We start from the raw sequence: 14,864 nt of genomic DNA on the forward strand, positions 1-14,864 counted from the left end.
GGTTATTTCCTAAAGTTATTTATTATGTTATTTTCAGTGAACCAAGGTGTGTTGAAGTTCTGGGAGAGCTATGGTTATGTGAGTGCAAACTGGAAGGATCCTCCTTCACAAGATGCTAAATTCATTAGGAAACGAGCCATGCAACTCCCAACAATGATACAATGCAGTGAGTTTAATTATTCTCTACACGTACTTCTGTTTCAAGCTCATATTATGGTCATTATCAAGAAAAATATGAGGCATTACATTTTGTAACATGTATTTACAGTGTGTGAACATGATGATTATGGCTTATTATCTGACAGCTTAAGGCACCTGTTTCATAGTTGTGAATTCCTCGATTAAACATAAGTGTACATTCTTTTGTTTTTCCCCTATGAAAATGATAGTGCAGGTAGTAAGATTTCTCTCTGTTAGAAAAACATAGAAAAACATTTTGGACATTTTGGACACCCCTCATGATTCAACAGAACATTGGAAGAATTTTGTTCATTATTGCTGTTGTTGTTAAGATCACTGACAAAATGTGCAATAAAATACACCAAAGAAATAAATAAAAGCATGGAGATTCTGAAAACATATTTCATCTTTGACTTATGCTACAGGCATTTCTTAAATCATGTGGGAGGTTCTAAATCTGTGATGTTCTAAAAATGGAATAATGATAATGCATGACAAGTGAAATATTTTGTACCAATTTATTTTGATAGATTCTTGCCTGAGATGGAGACAGCTTCCATTCTCTACCAGTACCATTGGGATAGAGTATCCTGACAACTGGGAATGCTCTATGAACAAGGATACCACCCTCAATAAGTAAGAAACGCTTACAATCATCATTCTTTTCATATCCATTCTCCCATTATAGTCATAATTCTTCTGTCCCTCTCATCACTTTACCCTTATACAGCTTTTGTAGCATTACTTCTACTTCTTACCCTTGTCCTTTTGCATGTTTCATGTCGATGTCTCCCCACAGTGTTGCTGAAGAAATACATGTAGATCAGTTTACTAACAAGTTATTCCATTATTTATGAATTAATGAACTACAATACCTGGAATCCAGTCTGCATACATTACTTGTTGCTGTGCCGGGCAAGTCTTGGGCAAGAACAACCTTTGTTTTAAAAGTATACATCTAATTTGAATATGCTCGTAATTCAGTCTATTCTCCTTGGGTTGTCCTTCCATCCAGTCATCCATCCATCCATCCCACTCTTTGCTATCACAATGCTATCAGAATTGTTGAATAATATAAAAGTGAATTCCACCACCAGCTAGAGCAAATGATAAATACATATTGAAATATCAAACATAAGGCTATCCTATTTTTTTGAAATAAATAGAACATCAAGTAGAAAAGCTGCAACTAAAGAGAAGTGTTGAAGAGTCCTATACTATTTGAGTTCCTAACGTCAACCCTGGGTCTCACGGTATTCTTGACCCTAAACCCCAGTACAAATTCTTGAAATCCTCTCCATGTTTATCACATTTTAATTCATTTTTGTTTGCATCCCAGTCAGGTTTGTTTGCATCCAATTCTAATTTGATTGCATTCCAACTCATTTTGATTTCATCTAAATCTACGTCATTGCATTCCAATTTATCTTGATAGCATCCATCTAAACCTATTTCATTGCATTCCAATTCATCTTGATTGTATCTAAACCTATGTCATTGCAATCCAATTCATCTTGATTGCATCTAAACCTATGTCATTACATTCCAATTCATCTTGATTGCATCTAAACATTTTATGTCATTGCATTCCACTTCATCGTGATTGCATCTAAACCTATGTCATTGCATTCCAATTCATCTTGATTGCATCTAAACCTACGTCATTGCATTCCAATTTGTCTTGATTGCATCTAAACATATGTCTTTACATTCCAATTCATCTTGATTGCATCTAAACCTATGTGATTGCATTCCAATCCATATTTATTGCATCTAAACCTATGTGATTGCATTCCAATCCATCATGATTGCATCTAAACCTATGTGATTGCAATCCAATTCATCTTGATTGCATCTAAACCTATGTCATTACATTCCAATTCATCTTGATTGCATCTAAACATTTTATGTCATTGCATTCCACTTCATCGTGATTGCATCTAAATCTATGTCATTGCATTCCAATTCATCTTGATTGCATCTAAACCTACGTCATTGCATTCCAATTTGTCTTGATTGCATCTAAACATATGTCTTTACATTCCAATTCATCTTGATTGCATCTAAACCTATGTGATTGCATTCCAATTCATATTTATTGCATCTAAACCTATGTGATTGCATTCCAATTCATCATGATTGCATCTAAACCTATGTGATCGCATTCCAATTCATCATGATTGCATCTAAACCCATGTAATTCCGTTCCAACTAATCTTGATTGCATCTAAACCTATGTCATTACATTCCAACCCACAGATGCAGCAACCCCGAGAGGAAGCTGTCCATCCCTACGGGAACCATGAGGAAGGAGGTCAAAAGTGCAGAGGAAAAACAGAAGGATCTTGAAGAGGTGGGTATGATATGTACTAGATGAGGACATTCACTCTTTTAGTGTTCAACAAAATTGTACATCCATCCCCTTCCTAAGACAGTTACAATTATCCCCAGAAACCTACCCCTATACAAAACTACCTCAACTCCGGGCTAACAAGCGATGGTGTTCTTTTAAGGGGGTTGTTCACTGTTGTTTTGTTAAAGGGTAGGGTTGACAGATGACAGATTTTTTTCTACATGTGAAAAATATATTACTTTATTCTTTCATACTTTGTATCCTATGTTGCCATTCTATTGTACCTTCTATTGCATGTTTGAAATGCAAAATAAATAATAAAAATAATAAAAAATTTAGAAAGTACCATTGTGTAACATTTGATATGTTTTTAAACAAGCACCAAATTAACAAACCTAGTGGATAAAAAAAATTTCTGTTTTCTAAATTTTTATTGCAGGATATCAAGAGGAAGCAGCAGAAGCTTCAACAAATTGAAGTAAGTCGTTTTTGTTTGTTACTACATGTATTAATGAACTGTTAGATGCCTTTATACCAAGTTTAAATTTTTGATCCATTTATTATCCTCAGTTCAAATATAATACAGCAATATGACTACCTTTTCTTCAAGTGTCTATTTTGGTCTATGTTGCCTTCATATTTCTCTTATTGTAGAAAATTTTTGTGATGTGCATGGGCAAAATGTGTATTTGCAAAGGATACTAACTATAATGAATGAGGATTTAGGAAAGAACTTCATATTCAAGTGTTGTATTTAGATAGAGTCTATTAAAGGGGAAGTCCACCCTGAAATTAAGTTAGTTTTAATAGGAGTAGAAAAATGAGAGAAACAAGTCAGTGAAAGTTTGAGCAAATTCCGATTAAAAATAAGGAAGTTAGGAATTTTGAAGTTGGGATCAATCAAACACAAATTGGCAACTCTATGACGTATCATGCGAGCTCAACTTCCATTTGCTCAGTACTAAAAAAATCTAAAATTTTCATTTTCCCTCAAGAAAAATTTCAACCATACATGCACCCTAAATATAATAATTGCAAATATGTTTCTATACTCCCCCTGCAAGGAACAAATATATATTCCGTCATCAATAATGAAGAAAACATGATTTTATGGAATATTATGCACAAAGCAAATGAAGGAGAGCTCGTATAATAAGTCACAGAGTTGCCAATTTGTATTTGATTGATCACAACTTCAATAATTCATAACTTTCTTATTTTCATTCAGAATTTGCTCAAACTTTCACTCACCTGATTTTCTTATTATTCTGCCTCTATCGAAACAAACTTATTTTGGGGTGGACTTTCCCTTTAAACTCTGAAAAAGCAACTTTTTTATGTCTATCAGATATTCCAACATTGTGTGTCAGATTTAGGCAATATACAGCAAGTTTGTAGTGACATCCTGCATGTAACTTTGAAAATCTTAAATATTATTATATGAATTGTAGATTATTACCTCGGTCATTGGATTCATTCACGCACAATGTGCACCATCTCCACTCCCTGGGGAAGATTTAAAATATGGTAATATGAAGTGAACACAGTTGGTTCATGAAGAAATATGCTTACCATATACTTTGATTATGTGTCTGATATTATGTCCTTTCCTTTCCCTTTTATACAGAGAACCAAAAAGCTGTCTTCAAGACAACGCCAGCGCTCTCCTTCTCCTCCATCATCGCCCTCTCCACCACCATCTCCTCAACCGAAGAGGAAAATGGCAAGGTCTACTCCGAAGCCAAGCCCAAAGCACACTCCAAAACAAAGTCCCAAACACATTCCAAAAGGAAAGGCCAAACCAGTGAGTTATTTGGAATTATATCTTCCCCTTTCTGATCAAAATGGACCCCAAAAATGAGGCGTTAACCCAAACTCAAATGTACACTCAAATAGGAAACTCTCAACTTCAAAGCCCCTCTTTAACGGTTGGGAGCCCCAAATTCGCCTCAAATTTGATGGCAAATTACACTTAAATTGTATCATAATGTGAAAGAGGATGTCATTTAAGACACACTTCTGCAAAGATTCCCCCCCCCCCAAAAAAAAAAAGAGTTTAAAGACAAATATTGATGAAAGAATACATAATTTGGGTTTTCTGTTGTACCCAGATTCTTTCATCAATATTCAACTTAGAACACTTTTGTTTTGAAAATCCTTGCAGAAATGTATCTTAGATATTTCACATATCTTATCTCTTTCACATTATGATACAATTTAAGTGAAATTTTGCCATAAAATAATCTATTACTCATCAGAATCAATTTTTATTTAGAGAGATTTAAAAAAAAAAGTTAGGACTCTGTGGAAGCACTTAACTTACAAGGTATTGTGTAATAAAGAGAAGGTTAAAACTCAGTAGGAAAACAAAAGTTATGAAGGGATTATCAGGTTGTCCTAAAACTTTGCATTAATTTTAGTACGTCTGTCTCATTATTATGACCAAGAATTAAAGCATCTGCTAACTCTAATTCAAAGGTGACACCAGTAGATACGGATGTAAATAATTGAAAACAGCAACGAGGGAAAAATGGTAATATAAGGACACAACTTTTAATCACACAAAAGAAAGTTTTCAGTAAAAAACATAAAATTGACATTTGAGCATGCTGACCAAATTCACCTTTACTGAGCTCTTTGCTAAAAATCACACCATGCCATTTTTGTTGCACTGTCATGTTGGGGAAATGTTAAATGCTTTTGCTGTTAATTTTGCATGGTAACGGAGAGTGACTTTATGAAAAAATGTTATATAAAAGACTCAACTTGATAGAAACTTCCCATCAAACGTACTGGGGGTGTTAGAGGATATTAAAAGAAATCATTTTCATTTGCTATAGAATACTGGACACATAATATTGATAGTCAAAGTAAGCATAATGTTGAAGTTAATCTGAGCAAGAAACAACTTCTCATACTGATAATAATAATAAAATGCCCTACTTATATAGGGCATGTCACAGATATGTCCCTATGCGCTGTAATGAAGAGAAGGAAAAAAAAGAAGAAAAGAGTGAGAGTGAGATATGCTCAGCATACTCCCTTCAGTCATTAGTAAACATATCCAAAGAGATAAAAAATCATAGAATTTTTGTTTTTGTTTTTGTTTTTTTTGTTTTGTTTTGTTTTGTTTTGTTTTGTTTTGTTGTTGTTGTTGTTGTTTTTTTTTTTTTGGGGGGGGTAGGTTTTAAAGCATAAACAGCTAGCAATATTACTAATTTGACTGCTAACATCACTGATGTAAAATTTGCTTGTACACTTCTTCCAGATGCCCAAGCCTCAACCGAAGCCTCAACCAAAGCCTCAACCAAAACCAGCTCCAAAGCCCAGAGAAGAGCTACCGGTAGTCACAAAGAAGGTAAAGTCAATATTCAGCACTCAAGAGGTTTAATTTGACCCCATCATAGTTGTGTCAAAAAGTAGATGACAAGAAATGAAATTCACATATTATCATGAAAAGAGTATAGAAGAATAAGGACATTTTCTACCTTGAATTGGTGTTCTTGGATATTTCCTCTCATGTTTTATTGTTTCATTGTCATGCCTATATAGCAGTAACATGCTATAGGCATTCTCCTTTCAATCGTGGTGGCAGCCACCACAAAACTGATATTGTCCAAGTATCTTCTTTTTAAAGCTTATACCATCGATAATGGCTTAAGGTGGTGCTAGAGGCTTTATGCTTCACAGGACTAAACAACTTGTGACATAGTTTTTTTCTTGATTTTGTCTTTGTCAATCTATAAATAAATAAATGAATGAGAAAACTAATGATGATGATGATGATGATGATGATGATGATGATGATGATGATGATGATGATGGTGATAATAACAATAATAATAGTCACATCAAATCTATTAGTATTTCATGATTATTTACATGTTTTTGTAGTTTTGACCCTCAAATCACACTTTCTAAGAAAAATTAACAATAGAAATTAAAGAATGAAATTCTGCTGATTCTAAGATAACATTCTCATTTCTTTTCGAGCAGTTTTCATCCAAGGTGAAACCCATTGGTAAAGCTTCGCCCGTTGTTCAACAGCGCCCAGTAAGCCCCAAACCCGCCAAGCGATCAGCTGCCATCGCCCCAGCCAAGCGCCCCAGCCCTGCCCCTATCTCAAGCTCACCACAAGCTTCGGTCTCGGTCCTCTCAGTAGAGCCTAGTCCTAAGAAGAAGAGGAAAGTGAGTGAGTCGTCTCAAGACTCGCAGGAATCTGCAGACACAACAGAGAAGGTAACAGAAAATAGATATCTATAAGTCTCCTGTATTTATTTTAAATGCAACACATATTAAATATTTGTAGCATCAAAACTCTTGAAAGTACTCAGTGCAATCTATGTGATTATTTTTTCAATTACATGATTTTTTTTAAATTGTCCTTTAAAGTTATTCACTCAGCATAAAAATACATATATGTATACAATTTTTAAAATACAAGAGGTATTCAAAAGCTTCACATGTATCATTCCAAAATAGTATAAAAATCAGTATGTTTGACTAACAGAGCAGCATTGCCAGTATTTTATCCCCCTTTTGTTAAAGAAAGTTTGTGCTCTTCATGATTACTATTATTAGAAGTAATAGTGCACAATATTGGAAAAGGTCAAAGTGTGAGAGAAATGTGTATCCTTGATCCTTTTGATACACATATAAGCATTAAAAAAACAATCCCTATAAAAGAGTTCACTTTAAAACTGCTTGCATTTTATGTAGAATGAAGGTGTAATTTTAAGGATTTAATAATATATTGAAGGAAGGAAATATCTTATGATGACTGATTCATTCAGAAATGTGACGTGCCGTGGTTTTTCTGTGTCATACCTGAACCAGGCTTAACCCTTACTGTACTGGGAAGGGGGGCCTGGGAGGCCCCCCCCCCTCGACATTTTCGGAGAACGCGCCGCAACCGCTCAGAATTTTGAATTGTCATTTCATGACTTTTTATGCCTCCGTTACGAAGTAGCCGGAGGCATTATGTTTTCGGGTTGTCCGTCCGTCCGTCCGTACGTCCCGTTCTCGTGATCGCGTTATCTGAAGAACCGATTGATGGATTCCTGCCAAACTTTGGTCATGTATGTTACTTGCAGAGCCGATGAACTGATTAGATTTTGGGGTCACGAGGTCAAAGGTCAAAGGTCACGGCTCATTATGTATGCAAAAACAGCTCGTGATCGCGTTATCTGAAGAACCGATTGATGGATTCCTGCCAAACTTTAGTCTTGTATGTATCTTGCAGAGCCGATGAACTGATTAGATTTTGGGGTCACAAGGTCAAAGGTCACAGGTCACAGGGCTCATTAGGTATGCAAAAAGAGCTCGTGATCGCATTATCTCAAGAACCGATCGATGGATTCCTGCCAAACTTTGGTCATGTATGTATCTTGCAGAGCCGATGAACTGAATAGATTTTGGGGTCACGAGGTCAAAGGTCAAAGGTCACAGGGCTCATTATGTATGCAAAAATAGCTTGTGATCGCATTCTCATTAGAACAGATTGATGGATTCCTGCCAAATTTCGATCATGTATGTATCTTGCAGAGCCAATGAACTGAGTAGATTCATGGGTCATGAGGTCAAAGGTCATGGGCTCATTATGTATCCAAAAATAACTTGTGAACGCATTCTCATTAGAACTGACAGATGGATTACTATTTAACTCAGGACATCTTGCAGAGCCAATGAACTGAGTAGATTTTAGGGTCATCAGGTCAAAGATCAAAGGGTCATATATGTATATGAGAAATTGCTTGTAATCACGATATTCTGAGAACCTCTTAATGGATTACAATTGAACTTGAATTTGAAAAATTTCTTCTGTTTTGGTTTGTAAAATTGCTCTATGACGGAGGCATCATTTTCGACTGCGCGCAGTCGAAGTTCCATCTAGTTTCCCTCAAGTCTTACGCACATTTTGATACCATTTTCGTCGAAATCGGATATACCTGTAAGGTGTTACATAACAATTAGTATGCGCATGTCATCAAAAAAGTGCTATAATTGATATATTCATGTACAAGCAGAAATGTGAAGATATGAATTGATATCAAATTGCTTTTATATGTTTCTTAAAGTAACTTGATGTATTTCAGAACAAAAGAATACATCAGAAATAAAACAATAGATATAATAAGAAATAAAAAACAATAAAATACATAAGAAAATAAATAGTTGAAAATCGCATCAAATTTGCATAAATTATCATTATTAATTACATCAAATAACTATTTCGTGTTAGAAAAGAAGTTTCATATGAATAATGGGTTTCAATTAACATTAAAAAAGTGGAGTCTGACAATTTTTGTAATGATTCTAGTTCCCTATATATATTTCCAGATTTGATATTCATGAATGCGTATTCATAATTTATGCAAATTAACCTATGCATTTTCAAAAATCAGAAAAATAATGAACCTCATGAATTTGAGGTGAAGGAAACATTTATTCAATACATTTTCAAGATTCTTCACAAGTCTACAGACAAATATGTAGAGTTTTCTGTAATATGCATAATTAATTAGGCTAAAACGACAAAAATGTGCATATTAGGAAAAAAATAATTATACCATCTTGTTCCTTACGTAAATATCTACAAACATGCAAATTTTCGCGTTCATCAGACATTCGACGGCCGAGATCATGGAAGTCAGAGAGTGCTCGAAATAGCTCAGTACAGTAAGGGTTAAGCCTGCCCAATGTTTTACACTAGCTAGGAGCTAAGGGGCTTTAATCATAATTTTTTAGAGTTTGAAGGAAAGGAAACTGACTGGTCTTCAGAACATCTCTTTGCACCATGAAAAACACATTTCCTTGACTAACACTGTGTATTACCTGATACCAGCTTTCTGTATACAATGCTCTCCTTCAACCCAAGCACTCTTCATTTATTAAACCATGTTGCATAATTTGTGGTAAGAAGTATCCCTTTTAATTCCTGTGGTTCAGAATGCAAACAGTGAGACAGACACAGAGCTGGAAGGAGTGGGGATTAAAGTTGAAACCTTGATCAAGGGTCAGTGGCACAAAGGTCATGTGGCAAAGGTCAGCAGAAAGCCAGACAGTGGAGACAAATGGAAGGTCAAATTTGATGACCATCCCAAGGACAAGTTTGACAAATGGTAATTAATCTAATATTTTGTGATTTATCTAATGTTTAATAATAATGTAACAAATTCTGAATGGCATGACCCAAGTTGTACTAGAAATTGAGCGTCAGGCATTTTACCTCTGACATATTTACCTCTGACATTTTGACCTCTGATATTTTTATATGACTATTGGACCATAATGAAACATCATGGATGTCATCAAAAATATATAAATGATGAACTAAAGTAATGAACTATACTGGGCAAATTTGTTACTTACTTTGTATTTTACTTATCTATATAAATGCATTTGATAGATAACAATCTGAAAGTGTTCCAAAGTATATAATGATGTGGAACAGATATAGCCCATGGAATTACATTTTAGTAGAAGAGTGGCCAGTATGGAATCCAGTTGCATATATTATCTTTACCATGGCCATGTGGAATGGTTTATGGTTTGATTTCCCTTCAATGCTGCAATGGTCGTATAGAGATCATTACAAAATTTAACATTCATAAAACCTGAGGGCTGTTGCATGTTAATCAGCAATATACCTACTTTGTCTGAATACAGTGTTTAAGGTAACAGATTATAGTAATAAACACATTTCTTTTACACCAACATATTATTTAATGTAATAAATCTCTTCTTTGTTTCAGGTATGATAAAGATAGCTCCGATCTTCGGTTACAGGTGAGTAAATCAATAAGTACCATATACCCCCTCGCACAGAGTAAAACATGTACTTTTATGTTCAAGGGAGCTCTTTTGGGATTTGATATTGTATAATTGTGATTGTTTCACAGTGATATGTAAGTATTGTGAGGTTTCTTTTTTACACAAGCTCTTTTTCAAGTTACCTTGCTCACCGCTCCTGTGTCTTTTTTTCGCTGATACCCTATGAAAATTAAGAATAGTGACGGTGTTTTAAATATGCATCATATGACCCTGTACTCAGAAGATATTTTTAACTGAAAGCAGAGGAAGTTTCAGCTCATTTATGTTTTACATGTTTTACTTTCTGTTTTAATTCTCGGTTGTCTTTCATATTTATGTATTATTTTTTATGATATCTAATGTAAAGCGCATCGGAATGTATTATGTATTACGCTATAAAAAGGGTAACACATTGGTATTGTTGTTAATATTTTCTATACACATTTTGTTTTCAGGGTAGTGAAGATTCTATGTCTTCACAAGACGACACATGCAATCAGGAAACAAACAAACCAGAAGAGAAGCCGGAAGAGAAGAAAGAAGAAGAGAAGAAGCCTGATAAGGAAACACCACATGAGGAACCAGACAAAGAGGTGAAAGGAAAGGAGAAGGAAAAGAAGGAGAATGATGAGGAGAAGAAAAAGGAAAGTAAACCAAATGATGTAGCTGACTCGGTAGAACCAAAGGAAGAGATAGGGAAAGGAGACTCAAAAGGAAAGAGTACCGAGGAGGCAGGAGGGAGCTCAAATCCAGAGGAGGTGGAGAAATTGACCCAACTGAATGGCTCACTCTGTGATGGTTTCAGGTCAGTGTACAGAACAAAATACATGTTTTCAGATATAACTATTTTTATACAACACCTAATAATAATATTCCGCTTTTATTTGCGCTTAATACTTCTACGATGTCTCTAAGCGCTTTACAGATATACTATTACCCCGGTCATTGGAAGCATTCCAGCCAGGCGTTACTTGTAGATTGTTGGTAACATGATATTCTATAAACAAATCTATTGAACGAGCATGCATTTTGTACTATTGAGCATGCATTTTGGTTCTATTTAGACTGCGTACCTCTCTGTCCTGCACATATCCCAATCTGGTGCGAAGGCAATCTGAAAGTAATCGAGAAGGCCAGACTCCAAATGTAATTTATTATTAGTATAAGGAGCAAAGCATAATTTGTTAAAAGATTAACTCATAACCATTTATTACTTGTATCAGTAATATTGTGTAATCATGTGTATAGTTGATATTGATTAATATGTTTGCGTAAGGTAATGTGATGAGTTGATGGAAAGAACAGATGCTGCTGGAGGTCACAGGAACTTTAAAACCTGTTTCCTTTCAGGACTTCCTCAGTAATTAACTGGATCTGAAGGAAAAAAAGTTTTCAAAGGAAAGAAAAATCGCTCAAAAAGTTGTGGTAGGATGCCTCTTTTTAGAATTATATAACAATAATGGAAATGTGCAAATAGAAAGTAGTTATTCAAATATGCATGAGCACAATTAATAAATTGTACAAATAACTGGAAGAATTATGTTGTTGTTTTTAAGAATAATTGATAATTGAAATAAACACTTCTCAATCACACATAGCTATGCAACAGGTCATGTGAGTTGAACAAAATTTAGAAATGATGAAAGTTGCCATGCTCTGCTTAGATGTACACAATAATTATATTCATTAGAGACTTCAACTTAATTTAAAGCATACCTGAAAGTACAGTATGTGGAACAAGGTTTTTCTCATTACTCAGAGAATTAAAAAAAAGACAAAAAATTGTAATATATTTGTATATAATTATAATATATGGATAATATAATAATATATAAATATATAAATGTTATAATATATAAATATATATATTGTAACATATTTGTAATATATTTAGCGCTAAGAGACTTTGGTGGTAAGCGCTTTATAATCACGTTTTTATCATTATTTTTTTTATAGGAAGCAAAGTATTAATACAAGTTCTTTCTCCTCTTTTCTTCCTCCAAACAGGACATGTTTGAGGTATTTCCTTCCTCCAGAATGGACGATGTCCAAAGATGACATCAATGATATGGACGCCAAGAAACTGACCGAGTTTCCACTTGACCATTTCTTTGACCACTATGAAAAGGGACTGCGAGATGTAAGTTTCGTCCCCTTCACTTTATTCTGTTTATTTAATGGTAGATATATGATTAAAATATGATCTTCATAATATTTTTGTTTCGCAGCAGTTTTCGATATACATGTACAAACATTTTGTATATTGTGCCTAAAAGATTATTCTGTAGAATAAGCCTTGTACTGCATGTAATTATGAGTTGTCATTTAATGATTGTGACTGAACGCGGTACTAATATCCTTGGCAAGGCATTAATCTACATTTGCTACTCCATACACAGGAGAGAGACAGGGAAAAAAGCTTTTGTGATAGACGGTATTTGCCATATGCCCTCATGGTGAAAATATATTAGGAATACTCCCCAGGGAGTGAAGAAGGTGAACATTGTGCTCGAATGAATCTGATGACAGGGTTATTTGTAACTGTAAAGCGCTTGGAGACGGTTTTTCGTATGAAGCGCTATATAAAATAAATCCAGATTATTGTTTTTATTATGATTACTTTAAATAGTTCATATTTGTTTCATTTTAATTTCAGCTGGTTGGCAGATACCAGGTAAATGCTGAGGAGAAGGAAAAGGAGGCAGTAACAGCTCAGGGTAAACTCAACAATCTTCGCAAGATGGTGGCACAACTCCTTTCAACATTACATGACACACAGGTAAGGTCTATTCCGTCCCTCATTACTTCATTAGGGGAGTTAGACACAAATCAGTGCTGAGACAAGTGAGCAAGTGAAATTAATATCAAATTGTAAAAAAAAAGATGAAAATTAAAAAAATTATGACCATTTCTCAGAGGAAAGTATGGTAGCCAATTTGTCTTTGTTCACTGCATTTGAGTGTGGTTATATCTAGAAGTAGGCGTTAGTAGTAGTAGAAGTAGTAGTAGTAGCAGTAGTGGTGGAAGTAGTAGTAGTGATAGTACTAGATAGTTGTAGTAGTAGTAGTAGAAGTACAACAGTGTAGTAGTAGTATAGTAGTAGTAGTAGTAGTGGTAGTGGTAGTAGTGGTAGTAGTAGTAGTAGTAGTAGTAGTAGTAGTAGTAGTAGTAGTAGTAGTAGTAGTAGTAGTAGTAGTAATAGTAGTAGTAGTTGAAGTAGTAGAAGTAGTAATAATACTATACTAGTAGTAGAAGCAGCAGTAGTAGTAGAGCTATGCTGAGACAATTGAAAAAGTAGAATGTCATTGATTACAAAGATATCTTTATCTATTTGTCTTGTAATAGGATGGTCTGTCAATTGAGAGCATGAAAGGAGATGAAATTGACAACTTGCTGGCGGTTTGTTTGAAAGACCAAGATGCACAGGACTCATGAGAGAGTGAGAGAGAGCATTCATCGAACACCACTTTGGAGAAACTTTGCTGTTTAAGGATGAAGTACCCATACTAATCTGACATTCTCCAGTGCAGTGAAGGAGGCTGACTTTGAATCCCATTCATATGGATCTGTGTAACACCGGATGGCTTAAAAATTGCTGATATGTAACTAAATGATAGGTCTGGTGTCCTAGAAGGCCTGTCTCAAACAAAATGGAACCAGACCTTGTTGCTCTTGGAAGAGCATTACCAGGAACAAAGATGACTTATTGGTGCTTGAAGATGTGGATGCAGGACAGCGTTGAACATGCCAAATTTGAATTTATGGAATAACTTTGTGGTAATCCTAACCCTAGAGCCATTTTTAGTGTCTCGCCTTCATCTTTGGTGGGCGAGACAATAAAAGGGCTGTTTGGTTGTGATATTAAACAGTATTGACGGGGTTCAAGAGGTGTCCATCCCTTGTCCGTTTTCTGTCGCCTGTACAAAAAATGTTAGAGTTTTACCTGAAAGACTCTCAGATACGCACTTGGTGCTGCCACAGGTCACTGCTAAGGTCATATGAGGTCATATGTTAAAGATTTTTTTTAGCAAGAATCTCCTGTGTGACAAATGACTTTGCAACTGTTAATCCTGTTATGACCAGTTACTTTGCATACATCGTTCCAAATGCTTCTTACCTTGGGTCGCGGATGCTCTTTGGCGACATTCATGTATTTTGATCACAGGTGCGAGGGACACAATCTGGATATTGCCTTGTCCAGATGATTGAACATCAACAATGCAGGCCATCATGATGTCTTTAGTAGTGTTTGATATGTTCATGTACCTTTTAGTCTGTAAGAATTGCTTTCCATTTCCACAGAGCATCTTCAATGAGAGTAAAACAAGATCAATTGAACAAATAATGAGGAAGAATTGGAACACATCAAGTTTGAAAATTGTATCAATATCTAATAATAATAACAATGTTTTCTGTAGTGCCAGGATCTGCGGGCTCAAGCAATCATGGCACTTTCTCACAAAATATAATACATAATCAAGAAAAGTCTGTAGGTGCACTGTGCATGGTACATCCAATT

At 35.0% G+C, this 14,864-nt stretch overlaps 1 protein-coding gene across 2 annotated transcripts in view; it reads left to right on the forward strand.

Moving 5' to 3' along the window:
* Positions 1-14,307, forward strand: part of LOC585114 (ATPase MORC2A) — a 42,750-nt gene extending 28,443 nt beyond the window's left edge. For both annotated transcript variants that reach the window (XM_030992059.1, XM_030992060.1), the window contains 13 exons: positions 38-166; positions 711-816; positions 2,440-2,533; positions 2,973-3,011; positions 4,161-4,337; positions 5,802-5,891; positions 6,530-6,772; positions 9,482-9,654; positions 10,288-10,321; positions 10,801-11,150; positions 12,353-12,485; positions 13,002-13,124; positions 13,691-14,307. In XM_030992059.1, the coding sequence (XP_030847919.1) occupies positions 38-166; positions 711-816; positions 2,440-2,533; positions 2,973-3,011; positions 4,161-4,337; positions 5,802-5,891; positions 6,530-6,772; positions 9,482-9,654; positions 10,288-10,321; positions 10,801-11,150; positions 12,353-12,485; positions 13,002-13,124; positions 13,691-13,780 (1,781 nt within the window). In that variant the 3' untranslated portion in view covers positions 13,781-14,307. The remainder of the gene's footprint in view (positions 1-37; positions 167-710; positions 817-2,439; positions 2,534-2,972; positions 3,012-4,160; positions 4,338-5,801; positions 5,892-6,529; positions 6,773-9,481; positions 9,655-10,287; positions 10,322-10,800; positions 11,151-12,352; positions 12,486-13,001; positions 13,125-13,690) is intronic.
* The last annotated feature ends 557 nt before the right edge of the window (positions 14,308-14,864 follow it).

This window comes from Strongylocentrotus purpuratus, unplaced genomic scaffold (assembly GCF_000002235.5).
Source record: "Strongylocentrotus purpuratus isolate Spur 01 unplaced genomic scaffold, Spur_5.0 spur5_scaffold_2, whole genome shotgun sequence".
Taxonomy (NCBI): Eukaryota; Metazoa; Echinodermata; class Echinoidea; order Camarodonta; family Strongylocentrotidae; genus Strongylocentrotus; species Strongylocentrotus purpuratus.